We start from the raw sequence: 19,126 nt of genomic DNA, 5'->3' as shown, positions 1-19,126 counted from the left end.
CGTAGTCGAGGCTTGATCAAACAGGCCAAGTGAGGGCCCGATGCCCGTTCTACCTAAGTCTAGAATTCTAATTCACATCGGTTTTCTTCTGGAGGGATCCTGAGGTTGCCACGCTGTGCTATCTACTTTAGCCTAAAACTGTGCACTATTGCACGGCTCTCCCACCGTACATTATCTGCCAGGCAGCTCCAGTCTCCACAGCGGGCTGCGTGCAGGTTTCACTGTGCTTGGCGGAGGAGCACTGAGCAGAATCGGCAAGTTACAACAGCCCCGCCCTGCCTTTTGTCTAACCCACCTTCAAGCTCTCCTCTACACAGTTCCCCGGGGACCTGTCTGAAATAGACAGTGATGACGTTATTCCCCTGCTTAACGCTGCCCACTAGCTCCTCAGGATCAAGGCCAGAATCCTTAGCAGGACTGTCAAGCTGCCCAGTCTTCTCTTTCCCTGTGAAGTTCAAACCCTGCCTCTACAATTTACTCTATGATCTGTGGGGGGTAATTACCCATCTTAGAGATACGCTAACAGAGAGTGCAGATAATGTAAAGTAACCTGCCTGAAGTATCAGGGCTTGGAAACGAAGCAAAGTTCCTGATACTGTTAAGGAAAGTTGTGACGCCCATTCACCAGGGCTAGGCCTGGTTCAATTTCTAGGAAAAGGCCTCGAACGTGGGGCTGGAAGCTGGTGGGCACTCCACATACCTATTAGGTGTAGGATGCTGTCCAAGGTGTTGAGTGTGTCTTGGATCGTAACTCCAGCATTCTTGGCTCTGTTATCAACTCGTTGAGCTTCTGAAATTACCTGAGGAAAATACACACAGACTTGTCTCGAAAGGGCGTCTCCCACATGGGCCCGTTTAGAGGGATCTCCTGTGCAAAGCTGTGGGAGCTCACCCTCTGTACCATGTCCCCATCCATGTCGAACTCTTGCTCCTTTCGGGTCAGTTCTCCTTCCACTTCCCTCATCTCACTCTTCAGAGTGGCCAGTCCCTTCTCCATGTCCAAGGCTCCATCTGCTGTCACATTGGCTTCCAAGTTCAGACTCCCTATCTCCTGGGAGAAGGAAAGGAGCCAGGGACGGAAGGAAAGAGAGGAGTGAGGCACGAAAACATTCCAAAGGCAACTGCAGAAAAAATACAGCTGCAGCCAGGCCCTGATGGAGTAAGCAACATGAACAAGGAGAGGGTCAGGCTTGGGGACACACCCTTTCCCAAGCTCTGCCTCCAACAAGTTAATTTGGGGGTACATCTCTGGGGACAAGGAGGGTCGGCACTGAGACACTGCTTCCTTCTTGGGCCAACGCTCACCAAAGGGTAAACAAAATAGAAGCTGGTTGGGAAAACCCAAAGGGAGAGAAACTCATCTAATTCTCTGTGATGTTTCTTTGCTGCCATAGACTTTTGAATGACTTTATTCCCTGAGACAGTGGAGCATGGGGTGTAGAGAATGAATGGGCTACAGCTTTGAGTTTTGTTTTTATATTAAGACAAACCTGATCAATATCAATAGCTATTGTTAAGCCCAAATCGCAGATGTCCCTGTGCTAGAAGCCATAGAAAGAGCGAGGCCCATGAGATGGGTCTCTACCCTCACAGGACTTGAAGGTAGAGATTTTTTTCGCAAGTTAACGAGTGGTCCGAGAGAGTGCAGATATCAAGAGTACTCTCCGCTTTCTGGAGTAGAGCCAATGGGCTTGGTAGAAGTCATTCCTAAATAGAACCACGAAGCTCTCTCCCAGCGGAGATGCACTCTGGAAGGGCATTTAGCATACGGGTTGTGTCACTGATCTGTCTGTCCCCATTACCGAATGTGCCTGGAAGAGAAGGACTGAGCCTTTCTCATCTCCCCATCCCTGGCACCAAGCAGAGCCTGGCCCAGATTGGAAGAAAAGAGAAAAATGGGTTAGTGGAGCTTAGACATAGAACACAGACACCAAAGACCTAGGACCCCAGCGTTTCATAATCTCAAGTGAAAACATTGATGATCACGGTTATGGGTTGAATTGTGTCCTGACCCCCCAAAATGTTGAAGTCCTAATCCCCAACACTGGAGTTGAATGGGCCCCCTCATCCAATATGACTGGTGTCCTTATAAGAAGAGTCAGAGACAGCCAGGGAGAAGGGCCCCATGTGATGACAGTGGCAGCAATTGGAGGGATGCTGGTACAAGCCAAGGAAGGCTAAGGATGGCCAGCCACCTCCAGAAGCTAGGAACGTTTCCCCCCAGCGCCTCAGAGGGAGCACGGCTCTGGTGGCGCTTTGATTTCAGACTTCTAACCTCCAGCGCTGTGGGATCATCAACTTCTATTGCTGTAGGCCCTCCCGACTGTAGTGCTTTGTTACAGCAGTCCTAGGAAGCTAATACAGTAGTCTGTACAAAAACAATCTCAGGTGGTTTAGCTCACGGTGCTGTCCAAAAGGGAGCTAAGAATTAGGAAGTTCCTGCACTCAGCCAATGGTGGGCTGTGAGTCAAGCAACAAAAGGGGTGCCCAAGTGGATCTGGGGCCATCAGAGGCCACAAGAGGACTCAAAGCCCTCTGGGTCAACAGAGCCCATGAATGCTTCAAAATTCCCCTTCCTATTCCATGCTACCCTGGTGTTGGGCACCGCTCATGCCAACCTGCCGCTCCATGGCTCCTTACCTGTTCTATCTTGCCGGTGATCTCCAGGGCCTCCCTGGCCGCGCTCTTTGCCCCCTGGGCGTCAGCAGCTGCACCACCCAGGGCTTCTTCTGCTTTCGTGGTCTTGTCACTGGCGTCTGCAACCTTCTGGCTGATGTAGGACAGTCGCTTCATGGCCTCTTCGGCTTCTGCTTTTCTGTCTCCAACCTGCAGGTCAAACTCTGAAAGGGACGGAAGGAAACATGGCCATGAAGATGAGAACAAACTTATACAATAACTTTCAAAGGAAGAGGAAAGTGGCTAAAGTTTTTAAGAAAAATTCTGGAAAGAGTGATATTACAGCCTGGGATCAAGGAGAGGGGAGTGTGGCTATTACTCTCTCTTATCTAAGAGAAAATATCTTAAAGGGGGCCTTGGAAGGATCATAATTCATCCTGTGCTTAGAGGAACGGACAATCAGCCTGCCCTGGGCCCCCACCACTGTGAGAATCTTAAGACCCCCAAAGTGAATTATAAGCAGGTGGGATTTTTTTAAAGTATGTTTAGGAATTTCTTTGAGCCAAACTGAGGACAGTTGTGGGGAAGCAAAATCTCAACAGACGGAGAAAATGCTCCTGAGAATGGCAGTGTTGTGCCGTACTCTACACATTACAATCAAAGGAGGAGGTGTACAGGGGCGACGTGATATTCACGGGTGATGGATTAGGGAGGCAGGAGAAAGCAAAGTGGGGAAACCTCTGGGACCAGATATGCAAACTGTGGGATCCGGGTCTTTGAAGCCCAAAGTTACAAGTCAGAGCCTTAAACTTTAAGCTGCCAATGCCAACAGCTGAGGGTTGGATAGAATAGGTAGACAGGTGTTTTCTGGGAAGAAAATCCCAGGATTTTAGGAATTTTTGTTGTTGTTCTTTAGTGAAGAAGCCTGAAGCTTTAAGCAAAGCTCTAAGGCACAACCCCCAATTTCCTGGGATCTAATGCTGTGACAAAGTTTGTCCCATCATCACCGCGAGGCAATCTATATTGGAACCAACCAGGCGGGAGGGGAGGGGAGGGGAGGGGAGGGGAGGGGAGGAAGAAAGAAAAAGAAAAAAGAAGAAAAAGTAAAAAAAAAAAAACAAGAAAGAAAAGAAAGCAAAAAAAAAGAAAAGAAAAAATACCCGTATGGTAGTGGGATATTGGATCTGAGGTACCTTAGAGTTCCCTTAGCTTAACCTTCTTCCTTTAAAGAGAAAGTTGAGTTCCAAAAAGGCTTTGTGACTTGCCCATCCGTGGTCACATGGCCAGCTCAGCCTGCTCATGAGGCCCAGCAGGGATCGGAGCTCAAGCCTTCTGACACCTAGTTCAATTTTTGCCACTGCATCAAATGCTAAGGAAATCTTTTTCTTTAGAAAGTTGTTTACTAAGCATCTATTAATACTCCCAACATACCTGTCACTTAGAGAGATATATGAGGATTCCATGTAAACCAAAGTCATGGTTACACCTTTCAAGTGCTCAAGGGAACTGAATCATGAATTACTCACCTCTGAGGTTCTTTAAGATGTTCTCAACTTCATAAAAAGTGGCGTTGCCCATACTTAGTGCTTCTTGGGCTCTTCTTTTAGCAAGGTTGGCACGAGAAAGTAGCTGAGCTGAGTTCTGTAAATAGACAGATAGAACAAGATAAGTGCAAATTTAACATACACCTGGGAAGTGCAGTCCTGCCAGTGAAATCACTCTGACATGTTTCTCTGTGAGACAACAGAGTGCTGTGATTCACCTAAGAGTCTAGGGGTGCGGTAGCAAAGCCCTCCACAATCTGGGACAGAGCAAATTCTGTACCCCCATAACTCAAGAGGATCCCCTATAGAGAACACTCTTGGACTCTAGTCTACTATCAGAGATAAGAACAGTTTTGCAAATCATAATTTTAACCTCTAGATACCTCCCAAAGCCAAGCTAGCAGACAGAGCTGGACCACAGTGGGACCCAGGAGGCCTGAGTCCTACTCCTAGATCCGAGGGCTGGTTCAGTGGGTGGAGCTGAGCTGAGTACATCAGTCTCTTGGAATCTCTGTTACTACGGCTACATGCAGCGGTACCATGGCCTGTTAGAGGGTTTCCAACGTGTCTTTCTCCATATTTATGCTCATGGTAGGCATTTAATACATTTTGTTGGGTGAACAAATTAAAAAGATACCTGTCTCTCATTCTTCCCTTTCTGTAAGAGCTGTCGGGTTTCTTCTTCCCAGTTTCCCAGGTTGCTTTGCACGTGCTTGAATCCATCCATGTGCTTCGTCACCAGGCTGGAGAGAGACTCGGCTTTTTGTCTGATCCTCTTTGCTTCGACCTGTGAGCCCAAGGAGATGAGTGAGTCAACTTTCTGCTCATCAGTTACCACACCAGTCTTCTTGGGACCTGCCATCCTTTGTTTGAAAACGAGAACAATACGTGCCCGACCTCTAACGGGCTCTATGCCGAAAGCCGATCCTTCAGGCCTCAAACAGGCTTTCTTTTCTTTTTTTTAAAATTAAGCTTAATTACAGCTGACACATAATATTGCACCAGCATCAGGTGTACAACACGGTGATTCAACCTTATGAAGTGATCACTGAAAGTCTAGCAGTCATCTGCCACCGCAGACCGTTATGATGGTAACCCTGACTACGTTCCCAGCTTGTGCATTATGTTCCCATGGCTTATTTTATAACTGCAAGTTGGTACGGCTGAATCTCCTCCCCCTTTCCTTCCCATACCCCCATCCTCAAACAGGTTTCATGTCTGTTTTTACTATTATTTTTTAACGTTTTAATTATATACACCCAGGGACATTTTTTGTGGAAATTCCTGTGAGTGCTTTCTGCGGTAGGTACAAAGCTTAATCTTCTTAACCTAAGTTTGGAATTGATGACAGAAATAACACAACCCTTCTGAGAAGAACACAAGTCTTCTGAGCGGCCCTACGGAGAGGTACTATAGATTTTACCCAAATGAAAATATCAAAATTTATCCGTGAAAATTCCCCACAGGTTCCAGCTGTCCCCAGAAGTAGGGAAGAGATATAAAACTTTTATCCATTAATTGGTTCAGGATGTGAGCCAAGGCCTTTTCAAAGACCAAGACTGGGGTTAAAGAACATGGAAATGGACAGTGAGAAGGATACATACTCTTCTCAATAGAAGCAAGAAAGGTCAACATGGAGACAAAATCGAACGACTGGACAATACTATGGACCCCCCCGAGGAGAAATCGTGATGGCTCTTCTTCTGTACTTCAGCACACAGGTGAGATGTTCCTACCTGCAAGGACTGGTCACTGATTCCCTGAAGCTGAGAGGCAGAATTGAGAAGGCGGAGGCTGTGTTGGTAAGACTTCTCTGCTTCGATGTCCGTGTGAGCGGTCTCACTGGACAACTGCTGGGCCAGAGACTTGGTCTTCTCCAATCTGCAGAGGGGGAAACAGAGCACTTTGTGAGAATTCCTTCTTTTTGCTTACTTTTAAAAGACTTTATCTATTTACTTATTTTTAGACAGAGGGGAAAGGAGAAAGAGATGGAGAAAAACATCAGTGTGTGGTTGCCCTTCGTGCGCTCCCAACTGGGGACCTGGCCTGCAACACAGGCAGGTGACCTGACTGGGAATCGAACCAGCGACCCCTTGGTTCGCAGGCCAGTGCTCAGTCCACTGAGCCACACCAGCCAGGGCCACTCTTTTTACTTTTAAAGGTGAAAAAATCCATCCTATTGTCTTAAAAGTATGTCGTTGAAATTACCAGACAAACCAAACGAAGTTTTATGTCAAACATGTGCTCTACTCTACCATCGAAACACAAGCCTTAAAACGAATACAGCTTGGATCAGGAAAATTCAGCCTAAGTTTCTCAATTCTTGATAATATAAATATATCCATTTTATATCCTCCAAGCCACCAGATGGATTTACTCACGACCTTCAAACACCACAGAGGGTGACCTATCTCCGAGCACGTCATCTCTCAATCAAAACACAAACTTCATTTGGATTAGCCAACCGTTTCTCCTTCCAGCCTGAAAGGCACCTACCTGTTTGGCCCCCAAATAATACTCTCATTCTCTTGCCTCTCTCATTATTAATGTTTTTTAAAGGCATGTGATTTCCCTTATGCCCTAGGAAGATGCAGATGACACTGGTCCCCGTGAGGACCTGCGGAGACCTACTTTCGCATCAGCCCTTGCAGCATGGGGCCATCCAGGCTGCCGCCGCCGCCGCCGCCGCCGCCGCCGCCGCCTCCCTCCTGAAGTGCCTTGCGCACCAGTGCGAGAGCTTGTTTGGAATAATCTTCAGTTTCCCCTGCCAGTCGCTCCATGTTATTGGCGGACTCCTCGTGGCTGAAAGAATTAAAAATAAAGAATTGGAGTTCTCCTAGCGAGAGCTTCCTTAAGGCCTTTTATTTAAATGCAGAGAAGGGGGAAAAGGGAACTGGTTTGGCCTGAACAGCCACAGAGAAGTGACCCAGTTAGGTGGAATCAGAGGCGCTAAGGAGAGGCTGAAGGGGCTCTATAGGAGCAGCCTCCTGCCATACTTTTTGGTGATTCTCCCACTTCCGGCACAATCAGGAGAGGCCGGGGGTGGGGAGTGGAGGTGGCTGGGAGTGGGATCAGGATGATGGAACGTGGCGTGTGTACGCTGTCTTCTTCAGGAAAGAGAGAAAAAAACACCCTAGATCTTATTTCATCCAACCCCCTACTTGCTTTTGCTACAACTTGAAACTGGGTCACCATTAGGAGGGACACAGCCTGTCAATAAAAGCCCCCCACGTGCGCTTGTCCTTCTGGTTCCAGAAAGTGATAAAAACAAACTCAGGAGGCAGCCGGTGCTACAGAACAGAAGCCAGCCCCTCTGCAGACTGAATTCCACTTGGGATCAACAGAGCGTGCATCCCTGCTGGGCACTGGGCTCTGTGCAAACGTCTTCCCCATGATAACTTAGAGTCAGGCGAGGACTGAGGAGCTGCCTGTTGTCTTGGGGGTGAGCAGGGCTGGTTTGCAGGAGGAGGAGGTCACCCCTCCACAGACAGAGCCCTCACAGGCCAGCAAAGACTTGTTGCTCCTTGTTCCCAGGCTCAGGGTGGGAGCCTGGGAGTCCCTCAAAGCTGCAGCCTGTTCTTTTCCAAGGGTTGAGTCATTTCATGGGGCGTGCACGAGGAAGCACATCTGACATACACCAAAGCCCTGTCGTGAGTCATAGAAAAATCTGGGCAAGAAACACCCTGATCCCTAACTTCGGCCAAATGACCGTGTCCAGTGGCCACCTACGTGTGCTAAAATGGCAGGTGGTTAAAAATGACTTCAAGACAGGGGAAGGGCTGCAGAGGCGCCTGGAGGTAACGATGCTTCAGGCATGGACGCCATGCAGTGTTGTTCAAGTCCAGCCCTGCAGAGACGGTCCAGAGCAGGGGCGCCCCCCTACCAGGCTCACCTGTTCGCCAATCTCATGGCCTCCTGAGCCAGGCTTTGAAAGCTGTTTGGGCCCACGTAGTGGCCTGAGGGAAGGATGTTCTGTGAAAAGAGGAAAATTGGGCAAGGCTTCGCACTTGGCCATGGAGGCTAAGCAGGTTCTGCTCCTGCCCGATCAGAATCATGAGGCGTTCTATACCCTGAAACATGGAGTCCCAAGTCACCACGGTCATTACAGTTTTTAAAAAGGATAGACAAGAACAAAGTGGAAATTCGCGTTCAACAAATGTCTGGATGTGGGTACAGATGCGTCAGAAATATGCACAGGTTTATACTGTCATACGTATTTAAAAACCAGTGGAATATACACCTAGTTTTAATGGTTCTTTCTTAGTAGTGGGATCACAAGGGGATTCTTATTTTCTAAATTTCCTACACTAAACATTATTTTTATAATAAGAAGAAAACTGATACACATTACTGGATCCACATTATTTTTAAATCCTTCACTTCCTCAGCATAGTGCCTGATTATCTTCTAATTTCCTGTAGTCATCTCCCACGCACCCACTAACGTGACTGTCCCTTTTGCCTTCTCTATTCTGAAACAAGAGGGCTCATTCAACTGTCTCCCTCCTACTGCACTTCACACTACGTCATCCAGATAATCACAGGGGCAGTGATGTTTATTTCCCATTTTCAGAACCATGTCTTCATCAGGTCCTTTCCTTCTTCCTTCCCTCCCTGCCTTCCTCCCTTTTCTTTCCATTTGTGCTTTGGTTATTCATTCATTCGTGCAGCAAACATCACAGCCTCACACTGTGCTACCGGCCGGGATGTAAATATGAATACAGTGAAATCCTGTTCTCTGGGAGCCAACGAGCTAGAAGATACGCGGAAAGAAGGGATAAGAGGCGGCACCGAGAGGTGGAGGGTATGGTTAGCAAGAAAGGAATTAAGGAGAATATCATAAGGCAGTCAAACGGGAAACTGCAGACAGCTAACGAACACAAAGTTAGCTGTGACCGTTTCAGGGGAGAGACGTCCAACTGTCTGCCAGACGGACTAGAAGACCCGAGAAACAGCTGGGGAGCCGGCAATGCCGACAGCTGGGTCTCCCCGCCCAGCTGTGGGCTCAGACCCCTGACCCAGCACCACCTACCGTGTTTCGTAGGGAAGACTCGCCCTCCTNCGCATGAAAAGCAACCATACATTGATGTTTCTCTCCCTCTCCTTCCCCTCTAAAGATAAATAAATAAATAAAATCTTTAAAAAAAAAAACAAAAAAAAACGGGAAACTGCAGACGGCTAACGAACACAAAGTTAGCTGTGACCGTTTCAGGGGAGAGACGTCCAACTGTCTGCCAGACGGACTAGAAGACCCGAGAAACAGCCGGGGAGCCAGCGATGCCGACAGCTGGGTCTCCCCACCCGGCCGTGGGCTCAGACCCCTGACCCAGCACCACCTACCGTGTTTCGTAGGGAAGACTCGCCCTCCTCCAGGCTCAGGCGCATCTGAGTGATGAGCCTGCGAGTGTCCTGAACGTGGTTCTGATACTGACCGCCCAGGGCCTGAACCCTTTCCACAGTCCTCTTGAGGTCATCCAGGCGGTTCCGGTAGCTACTTTCTTGGCTCCTCGCCTTGGTCAGCTGGAGACTGAGAGACCTCATAGCACCTGAATGCCAATAAGGAAAGGGAGGATGAGCGTTCCGGAAGTCAGCGCAGTGACCAAACATAATCAGGGCTGAAAAGGCGGCTTTAACGGGCCTATGGCAAAATGGTGAAAACCCAGGAAGTGCATGCACGCATCGGCTCTTTTATTTCCATCACTCATGTCCCAGGAGAGTGTCACACACAGTTCTTTCCCCGCTGCAAGGGCTGGGCAGAGACACCTCCGAACCGACACCCACGGCAGAGTCTACGCCCTAGAGTGGCAATGCTTTCTAGGACTCCTGTCTGAGGGGAAGTTGGCCTTCATCACCTTCTGAAACCTGGGCCTCTCTGAGAATGTCCCGCAGGGCCTGCTCAGCCTGCTGCATCCTGCCTTCCAGCTCTGCGTTGGGTACTCCTCCACCACCCGCCGCAGCCTTCGCAACCAGCGCCTCCAGACTCTGTAGCTGCTGCGCAAACTGGTCCATCTGAAACCGCACGGGGGAGAGGGTCAGTACGGATGATGCGGGCGAATCCTAGCTGCCCAGGGGACAAAAGCTACAGGCCCAGAGTGCCTAGCGTGCCATGGTAGCTCAAAGTGCAGACTCGAGAGCCTAGGCTCTGAGTTTGAATCCTGGCCCCACCACTCACCAGCTGTGTGACCCTGGACATGTCACTTTCTTTATCCATAAGACAGGATACTACTAACAATGATGATCATAATACCTCATAGAGTTATTACTTGAAGTAAATGAGTTAATATCTTTATAGTGCTCAGAGCAGGGCCGGAAACTAATAAGTGCTGGAGAAGGCTGGATAAATAGATACATTTCAAAAGCAGGTTGAGTTTGTCCTACATTTAGGGTTCCATTTGGGCCCTTTCTCTCCCTACTCCTCACTCCAGCAAGATAATATTAATAATTAACAGCATCCATTTCATTCTTTTTGGACTATCAGCGAGAAATTTTTGGAAGCCGTTCCAGTTCAGACAGCCTTGGAACCTTCTGGAATCCTCATACCTTTTGTATGTTGATTTTTTTTTTCATTTGTTTCATGAGGACATCTCTTGGAAGGAATCCTGGGAAGTAGCACTTTATAGCAAAAAGGTCACTGAACTAGGAGGCAGGGGACATGGGTGGCATTCTCAGTTCCACCTGGCCATGGGGCTTTAAAAAACTAAAAATTGCCCTGGCTGGTGTAGCTCTGTGGATTGAGCATGAGCCTTCGAACCAAAGGGTCTCTGGTTCAATTCCAAACCTGGGCACATGCCTAGATCGTGGGCAAGGTCTCCAGTAGGGGGTGCGCAAGAGGCAACCACACATTGATGTTTCTCTCTCTCTGTATCTCCCTCCCTTCCACTGCCTCTAAAAATAAAATACATAAAATATGTTTAAAAATGCAAAAATTTTTAGGCTGTTTGCTCAGAGAAAACGGAGGTCAGAATGCTTTCTCTCCCAACTGGGCTAAGTTATCACGAACACCAGGTGAAACAAAATCTACAAGAAGGGTTTTGAAAATGACACATGTAAGGACATAAATCTGAAATTATATTCCTATTATTCAGAATTTTTCACACAGTAATTTTTTAAAGAAAATAATAGCAACCCTTACCCCATCCCCAAGGAGACGAGGAGGTCCTGGATCTGTGACAGAGCTACCCGACAGACACTTACAGGTGTCTCCCGGGAGGGTAAGGGGTGGTTAGCATGCGCACCTGACCCTTCACTTGATCGTAGCAAGCCGGACAGCTGCCTAACGCCGCATGCTCACAGTGGAGGCCACCAAATCCTGGCTTGCAAACGCAGCTGCCGTCACTGCGACACGCCACAGGCTCAGAGCCCACTGGGTTACAGTTGCAAGCTAGAGACAAAAGGCAGACAAACAGGAAGCATTCTTACCAAGCTAATTCCAGAAACTGGAGAAATAACAAAAGACAAGGGGGAAAGGTCAAGTTGGCTTTCATAGCACGCCACTGATTCACACCGCATTAGATCCATCTCTCGGCTATGGCTCCAAGCACCTCCCTAACACAGTCAGGTCTCAGGAATCACCGGGCAAGTTTGCTGTGTGTGTGGATGAGGAAATATTACAACAGTTCATCCCTTCTGGTGGCGTTTATAGTTTCCCTCCTGTTAAATTATAAGCCTGGTGGATATTTAGCAAGGCTTTGTTCACAAGGTGGTTAACACTTGTTCTGGGCCTAATATATGCCAGACAGGGACATTTCTCTCTATTTTACAGATAAGGAAGATGAGCTCAGAGAGGTGCAGTAAGTTATCCCAGGTCACACGGCAAGTAAATGGCCAGCTGGGATGAAAACTTGAAAAGAGCCAATGTTCCTTTCCTCCTGCCTTGCGGCCTTTGATATAGGAAATGCAGTAAGAAAGCAATACCTTTATTTAATCAGTCCAATTGATTATGCACCTCCTACGTGCCACGTTCTGTTCTGAGAGCCGAGGATCTAACAGAGCGTGAGACATCCTTCTAAGGGAGGCACGGTGATTCTCTGCATTGCTCCCCCCTCGGCTCTCACACAACACTCAGCATATACTCCCATCCCTAACTGTACGGCCATTATCTGCGACGTATCTGGGTCTTCCTTATTCGCCTCTGAGCTCCGTGGGAGCTGGGGCCGACTTATTCATCTTTATGACCTCAGTATCGAGATCCACACGGGGTGGGTGCTTGACAAAAGAGAGTTGGGTGGAGAAATGTATGGTCCAAAGCCAGTGAAATCCCTACGAACAGCTTCTGACAACTAGAACTATATAGTTGACAGTATACTTTTTCTACGCTATCTTCTCTTTGCAACCACTTTGAGTGAAATATTATTCAAACCTACCAGCAAACTGAAACTCAGAGAAATTAACTGGTAGAATCAGAATAATACAAGAGGTATGTTAAAAAGCTGGACTTGGACTCAGTAGTGCCAATGGTATGTGGGCTTTCCCTATCATGGGGTATTTTTAGCACCTCACTGCCAACCCACAGGTTGGGGTCAGGGCAGGTGCGATTCGTGCCCCTAGGGAGAAGCCCCCCGGTTGCATGAGGTTCTCAGCACTTCCAAGGGTGGGAACTCTGGTGTCAGCAGAGGTTCTGGGCTCCCTGAAGGACTCCCAGGGGATGGGATGTCCTCCAGTCTGGGTACCCAGAGCCACGCTGAACCCTGTAATGAACAAGCTTCTAAGTTCTAGGTACCAGGCCTGGTCTGAGACTGCTGCGACCCAGGGGTGAGACCAGCTCCCTAGAAGTGAACTTGCCTCTTGAATACAACCTGTGCAGAGGTTTGAAAGAAAAGCTGAGCAAGAGGCCCGGTCTGCACATTCTCGCTTTGATCTGAAGCAGCGTTAGGAATGCTCCCGATAGCTGCCGCTTTGAAGCCAGATCTCTGTAGGAGACGTGTTGACTGTTACCTTCCTGTACATCAATCACCCTGACTTCCTGAGAAGGTGTCTTAGCCTCCTTTCTAGCCCATCCCCCTCCGCACCTCAGTGTGTTCAGGCTCAGTCTCCAGTCACTCATTACTCTCCTGTAACAGGTATGGCAGTCACGTCCCTGCCCACCCACCTTGGGACCCGGCAGAGGGAGTGGCCCTATCTTATCTCCTCTTGCACTTAGGAATGTAAACCTGACCCTATTCCTTTCTCCTCCCCAGTGTTGTCCATCCCACATCCTCCCGCCGTGTCTTCCAGCCCTGCTACGGCGGGGGGGGGGGGGGGGGGNCCGTGTGTTTCCCCCCTTCTTGGGGGGGGGGGGGGGGGGGGGGTGCGGGGCGCGGGAACTGGTCTAAAGCCTTCGACACATGACAGGTTGGGGTGGTACTTGGGCCCACTAGTGGCAGAAACCAAAGTGATGTCACCATGCCACCTGCCGTTGGCCTTGCGGATTTGTACCTTCCTACAGGTGTACACACGCACACACACACACTCATTTGGGGACACAGTCCTACCTCGACATTTGTCCTCTGGGTTGGGAGCCAGTGGGTCCCCAAAGAAGCCTGCTTTGCACTGATCGCAGTAGACTCCAGCTGTGTTGTGGATGCACCGGAGACACCTGCCTGTCAGACGGTCACAGTTCCCGGAGGCACTGGGGTCCACGTTGTTGTTACACTGGCAGGGCTGACAAGGCCTCACGGGGCCACGTTCCCCAAAGGGGTCCCCGAAGTAGCCGTCGGCACAGAGCTCACAGCGGGCACCTGGAAGGAGCACATGGCCAAGTCTGGGAGTCATCCCTCAGCAGCAAGGCCACACGAAGAGGCAGACAGCGCACGTGGCGTCTAGCGACGTGGAACAATGGGCTCAGGAGCAGGCCCCAGGCTAGGGGGGGGGGGGCTGGCTCTCGCCCTCCATGGGGTCACGGGTTTTGGAACACAGCAGCACCCCTCAGAGACTTCCCCAGTCAACAGAGGGTGGGCAAAGGCAGGTTCGGAGCACTATGCCCAAGGCTGCTGTTGAAAAACGAGCTCTCCTTTCCGACTGACCAGCAGACAGGTGTGACATTTCAGAGGTCACTAAGTGTTCCTTCTTTGCCTTGGTTCATTTTTTTAAAAAACTGAGCTAACGCCTGTGTTTTGTCTGAAAACTTCATCTTCTAATTACAAACCTCTTCAGACACCTTTACATGTTTCCTCCCTGTTCACCCTGCCCTTCCTCAATCCACTTCACCTCTCTGGTATTAAAACAGTCCTATCTTTAGCATGAGCCCATTGAGATGGGACCTAAGTAGTTATAATTTCCTACAAATTCCTTGGAATGGAAACTTTGCCCACGAACTCACAGCATCAGGACAGGGCGACGTAGGCGCTGCTGGCCTTACCAGTGACTCCGAGTGGGCAGTTATTGCACACGACCTCCTCTGTCTCGGGCATCACCGAGCAGCTGAACCCATTGCGACAAGGGCACGGCTTGCAGCTCCGGGGGTCGTGCGGGTCGTTGTAGAAACCGAGAGGGCAGTCGGCACACTCGACGTCAGGATTTTCATCCCCGGAGTAACAGTCTCCTGGGAGGCGGAGGAAGAACGGAGAGGCAGAGAGATGAGCAGGGAAAACCTCTCCGCATCCTGGAGCACGGAGGCTGTCTGGGCTCAGAGCCCGGGGCCCAGAGTCTTCCTTTCCGAAGCTTTCTTTTGGAGCGTGGGCATCCACTTTTGCCCTGGTACTGGCTCTAACCCTGGCCAGGACCCCTCCCTCTCCCATGTTGAGTAGACAGACGCTTCCTTTACTCCCCCTAAGGTCCTAACACTGCCCCCTGCCCCCCCCCCTNCCCCCCCCCCCCCCCCCCCCCCCCCCCGTGGCCTGACACTGTTTGTCGGCACCTTCATCCAGGCCCTGACACTGCCTTTGATCTCCCCACACAATTCTTGCAATGCGACACCAGTCCCCCACCCAGCGCTGAACCACCGCAGCCATTTCCTGTAACCTAGCACCTTTCCCACAACCTTGTGGCTTTTCCATAGTGAGAAGGATTGAGTGTAGCAAAGCACCATGTCCATCGTGTCCATCGTCCGGACTCCGGTCCCCCTTTCCTTCATCCTTTCCCATCTCCCACGTGAGTCCAGGCGCAGCCTTTCTTACAGCTCTCCCTCTCATCCAGGGGAGGGAGGCCCCGGTCACCTGGCTGCACCCAGGCCCCTGGTCCAGAGGCTCATCTCACTCACCTGTGTCTGGATCGCAGGTCCCTCCCCCTTGGCAGTTACATGGAATACAGGTGCCGAAGGGTCCCAGTCTGGCTGAATCTCTTTTGTAGCCAGAAGCACAGTCCTGGCAGAACTGCCCCTTGTACCCAACAGGACACACACACTGTTCAACCCAGGGCGCTGGGGCTCCAGAGACAGGACGGGCTGAAATCAGGGTCACGTTGTCAATGTACCCAGTGCCTGCAACAGAGAGAACGGGTTAGCTGGGGCCAGCGGTGAGGTTAGTCTGAGGCTGGTGCGTTAGGCCTGTCTCCGGGTTCCACTTCTCCTGGCTCACTGTCATAGACAGGTGGTGTTCCCTCACTGTGCCACGCGTGGAGGTACCGCTGCCCATCACGACTGAGCGCACAGGCTGTGGGGTCAGAAACATCAGAGCTAAAATTCAGGCTCTGCCCACACAAGCTGTGTGCCCTGGGCAAGTCACACTAATTTTGCACAGATGTGTCTCCTCGATGGTGGGAGTAACAGTGCGCCCATCTACCTCCCTCGTCTGTTGTGAGAACTGAGTGCCACCGTGCGCGTGTTCTAATGTGCCTGGCCCTGGGGAAAAGTTCAGTAACCTGTCCAGAAATACATTTTCTACGTCCTGCTTTATCCTCTGCATCGGTGACGCAGGGATGGAGTGAGCAGCCACGCTTCCTATTCACAAGGATGCTAACAAGCCGAAGGGACTCTCACTTAAATAACGTCGGTTGGGACCAGGAGGACACAAAGTGTGCACTTCCACAAGAGCAATGAACAGGGTATCTGATGCTGTCCGGACAGGGCGGCCCTCCGTATAACCGCGGAGGAAAAACTCCCCACGGAACAGAGAGGTCTGCGTCACGGGGAACGTGCCCATTTGTTGCAGATCATCTTCAGATCTAAATTCATCTAGAGAAACACTCTTTTTTAGTAATTTCTAGAATCTAAAAGTTGACTACAGAGACTCTATATTGAAACCATCAAGTAGTTTATTTATCTACGTGTTGGGGCCGGTGAACCTCAGCAAGCTGAAGCAAAATTAAACCAAACCCTAAGAAGAAGGACATCCGTTCTCCTCGCCACTTACTGTAGTCCCCGTAGGTGGCTCGGATCCACAGGGCGGTGAGGTTGCGCAGCAACCTCCGATACTCAAAGTAGCTCAGCTGAGGGCTCCAGGGGCTGCTTGGGTGTTCACTCAGTCTGCACGATTGAAAAGTCAAAAGTTTAAAAACCCAACTCTTTTCCAATCTTATCTTTTGTACACCTGATACAAATTATGCCCAGGATTGTGAAAGCAGCCAAGCCCCCTCACAGTCCTGCTTGGGGACGGGCAAAGGACCAGCAGCCACAGGCTTATAAGCACGCGTGGGGCTTCCTGGCTCTGTGGGAAGTGCAAGCCCCACAGGACGTGATGGAGGGCCACCCTGGGGGGGGAGGCCGAGCTCCAGGGTCCATGGCTACCAGCGCTGGTCCAAGTCCTCAGAGACCACTTCTGTTCTCGGCCACGCAAAACCTACTGTTAGAAACACCTCTGAGGTCAAGGAGTTCTGATCCTCAAGAGCTACCGTTTGTATTTGGGTTTGTTGTTTACATGATTCATTTATCTGAGCACGAGTCACAGTCTTTTCAAAAGTCAGTCTCTACCTTCTACATCTAACCCACCTTAATTTGGCATCGAAGTGCCTTACCCGCACTCCATCACTAGCCCCTGAACAATTCTTTTTTATGGTTTTCTGTTGTTGTTTTTTTTCCTGGACTAGCTCTTCCAGGAACAGCCCTATCTATCCCTTTTGTTTCATTCACCGATTCGTTAAACAACTGTTAACCGTGCACTTGGTTTGGGCCAGAAGCTGTATTAGGATGGAAGACCCAGAGACACTTGGGCAAGGTCATCAGCGTCCATCCAGGAGAGCTGGTAGGCAAACAGATAATTCTGACACTGTGCAGTGAGTGTGTGTTCAGGATGTCTTAGAAAAACACGGGGTGGCTGTAATTTCACCTGTGACCCTGGAAGGCTAAGGCAAAGGAAGAACCTATGAGCTAAATCTCAAAGAGTAAGTACAACCAGCTCAGAAGGGGGATGGGTATTAGAGGGAGCAGAGCTGTGTGCATGCACCATGGGAATGAGTTGCACTAGGTCAGTTAAGCACACATCGTGCGTGTTCTGTGGGTCTTCTAACTCTATTTGCGTCACCGATGCCCTGGGCTAGGCCTCCGGCAGCCCTCGCTTGAACCACTGGGTATGGGTCCTGATGGTCTCATTAAGGACCCTACCTGAACCGTCCTCCACACCTGATCATACCAATCCCCAGCCTCCACTGTCTCAATAAGCTTTCCATTGTCTCACAGGCATGAACAAGACCTGGACATGACCTACAAGGACCACTACACAGGTGGGCCCTTTTCCATTTTCCAACCTTATCTGTCCATCTCCCCTGCACATGCTGTGTAGCAGCCAGACATATCGCCGGCCAGTTCCCCCGCTATCATGCCTTTCTATCCCCCCACATGTACTGACAGGCACGGGTTGCCTTGATTTTGTCCCTAGGAAAGTCCTGGGCTTCTTTCTGTCCTCCACGCAGAACCAGGCACTCTTTCCTCTCCTCCCAAGTCCCCAAGAACAGGCAAACCACAGAAACCATTTTTGTGCGGTATCATGTTTTCTTTTCGTTACACGCCCTGTCTCCATGTTCCAGCACCGAACACCATGGCTGGAACACGAAAGGTGCTCAGAGAAGCTCGTTGAATGAACACATGGTGACTGAATGAATGAACGAAGGAAGGGAACGGTAATCACGGCTTGCTCTGCTCCACCTCCTGCCTGGCTCTCTTCCTACCTGAACGTGTAAGTCTTGGTGATCCCACAAGGCAGCGTCTTGCCAACTGGCATCAGGGGGGCTGTGATCCGTAGACCAGCACCTTCCAGGATGATGTCGTGGGCTGATGGGTGTCTGCCTCCCCTGTCCACGCGGTAGTCAAAGGACAGGCTTTGCCCGTAGCTCACTTGTTGATTCCCAAGAAATTTGGCTGTGAAATGAGATTTGGAGAGACTGAGATCAGCTGGAAAACTGGAGAAGCCAACGAGTGAGCAGGTCTGTACTCATGTTGGCAGTTTCTGATGGCGTCCTCTGTTACCCACCCGCCATCCTGTCCCAGACCACCCTCCCAGAAGGGCCAGTTCATGGCACTGGACGTGGCCACATTGCTATCAGCTACAAAGGCGGGTGAGTTACTGAAATGTCCCAAGGGCCTCAGGATCAGACAATTCCATCTATTAAGTCAGGGGTCCCCAACCTCTGAGCTGAGGACCAATACTGGTCCAGGCCTGTTAGGTACCAGGCTGTACAACAGAAGGTGAGCTTGAATGCAACGTGATTGAATCATCCTGCAACTATCCCCCGAACCCCAGTCCCTGGAAAAATTGTCTTCCATGAAACTGGTCCCTGGTGCAAAAAAGGTTGAATCCCTGGCCATGATTCATAGCATGGCCCTGTGCTAGACCAATACATTAAGATCCCAGGCATATCGGCAATAGTGCCATTTGTTACCTAACACTTTAGGCTCTAAAGAGTTTAGAGGATGAATTCACAAACATCGTCCCATCTGGGGGCAACAATTCTCTCAGGCAGGCCTTGTCATTCCCACTGGACAGCTGAGAGGATTGAAGTTTGCAAAGGTTGAGAGGATGGCTCACTAGGAATCACGTATTAGCTAAGGACACACCTGGGATTAGAATCCTAGCCAGAGCTTTTCATCGCCACTGACGAATATCTATTTTTCCCATGTCC

The 19,126-nt window shown here is 50.0% G+C and overlaps 1 protein-coding gene across 1 annotated transcript in view; it reads right to left on the bottom strand.

The window, feature by feature from the left end:
- Window positions 1–19,126, bottom strand: part of LAMC2 (laminin subunit gamma 2) — a 53,852-nt gene that overhangs the window by 3,577 nt on the left and 31,149 nt on the right. The window contains exons 8-23 of the mRNA XM_037035057.1: window positions 18,176–18,365; window positions 16,426–16,538; window positions 15,336–15,554; window positions 14,496–14,678; window positions 13,630–13,875; window positions 11,395–11,540; window positions 10,012–10,168; window positions 9,500–9,705; window positions 8,053–8,132; window positions 6,792–6,962; window positions 5,897–6,041; window positions 4,798–4,947; window positions 4,143–4,257; window positions 2,641–2,840; window positions 893–1,051; window positions 701–800 (exon numbers count right to left, since the gene is read on the bottom strand). Coding sequence (XP_036890952.1) covers window positions 701–800; window positions 893–1,051; window positions 2,641–2,840; window positions 4,143–4,257; window positions 4,798–4,947; window positions 5,897–6,041; window positions 6,792–6,962; window positions 8,053–8,132; window positions 9,500–9,705; window positions 10,012–10,168; window positions 11,395–11,540; window positions 13,630–13,875; window positions 14,496–14,678; window positions 15,336–15,554; window positions 16,426–16,538; window positions 18,176–18,365 — 2,580 coding nt within the window. The remainder of the gene's footprint in view (window positions 1–700; window positions 801–892; window positions 1,052–2,640; window positions 2,841–4,142; window positions 4,258–4,797; window positions 4,948–5,896; window positions 6,042–6,791; window positions 6,963–8,052; window positions 8,133–9,499; window positions 9,706–10,011; window positions 10,169–11,394; window positions 11,541–13,629; window positions 13,876–14,495; window positions 14,679–15,335; window positions 15,555–16,425; window positions 16,539–18,175; window positions 18,366–19,126) is intronic.

The sequence above is a fragment of the Sturnira hondurensis genome, unplaced genomic scaffold (genome assembly GCF_014824575.4).
Source record: "Sturnira hondurensis isolate 20B ecotype Veracruz unplaced genomic scaffold, ASM1482457v3 Scaffold0022215, whole genome shotgun sequence".
Taxonomy (NCBI): domain Eukaryota; kingdom Metazoa; phylum Chordata; class Mammalia; order Chiroptera; family Phyllostomidae; genus Sturnira; species Sturnira hondurensis.
Note: the sequence above shows the minus strand (reverse complement) of the source record. Positions and strands in the feature narration are given on the sequence as shown.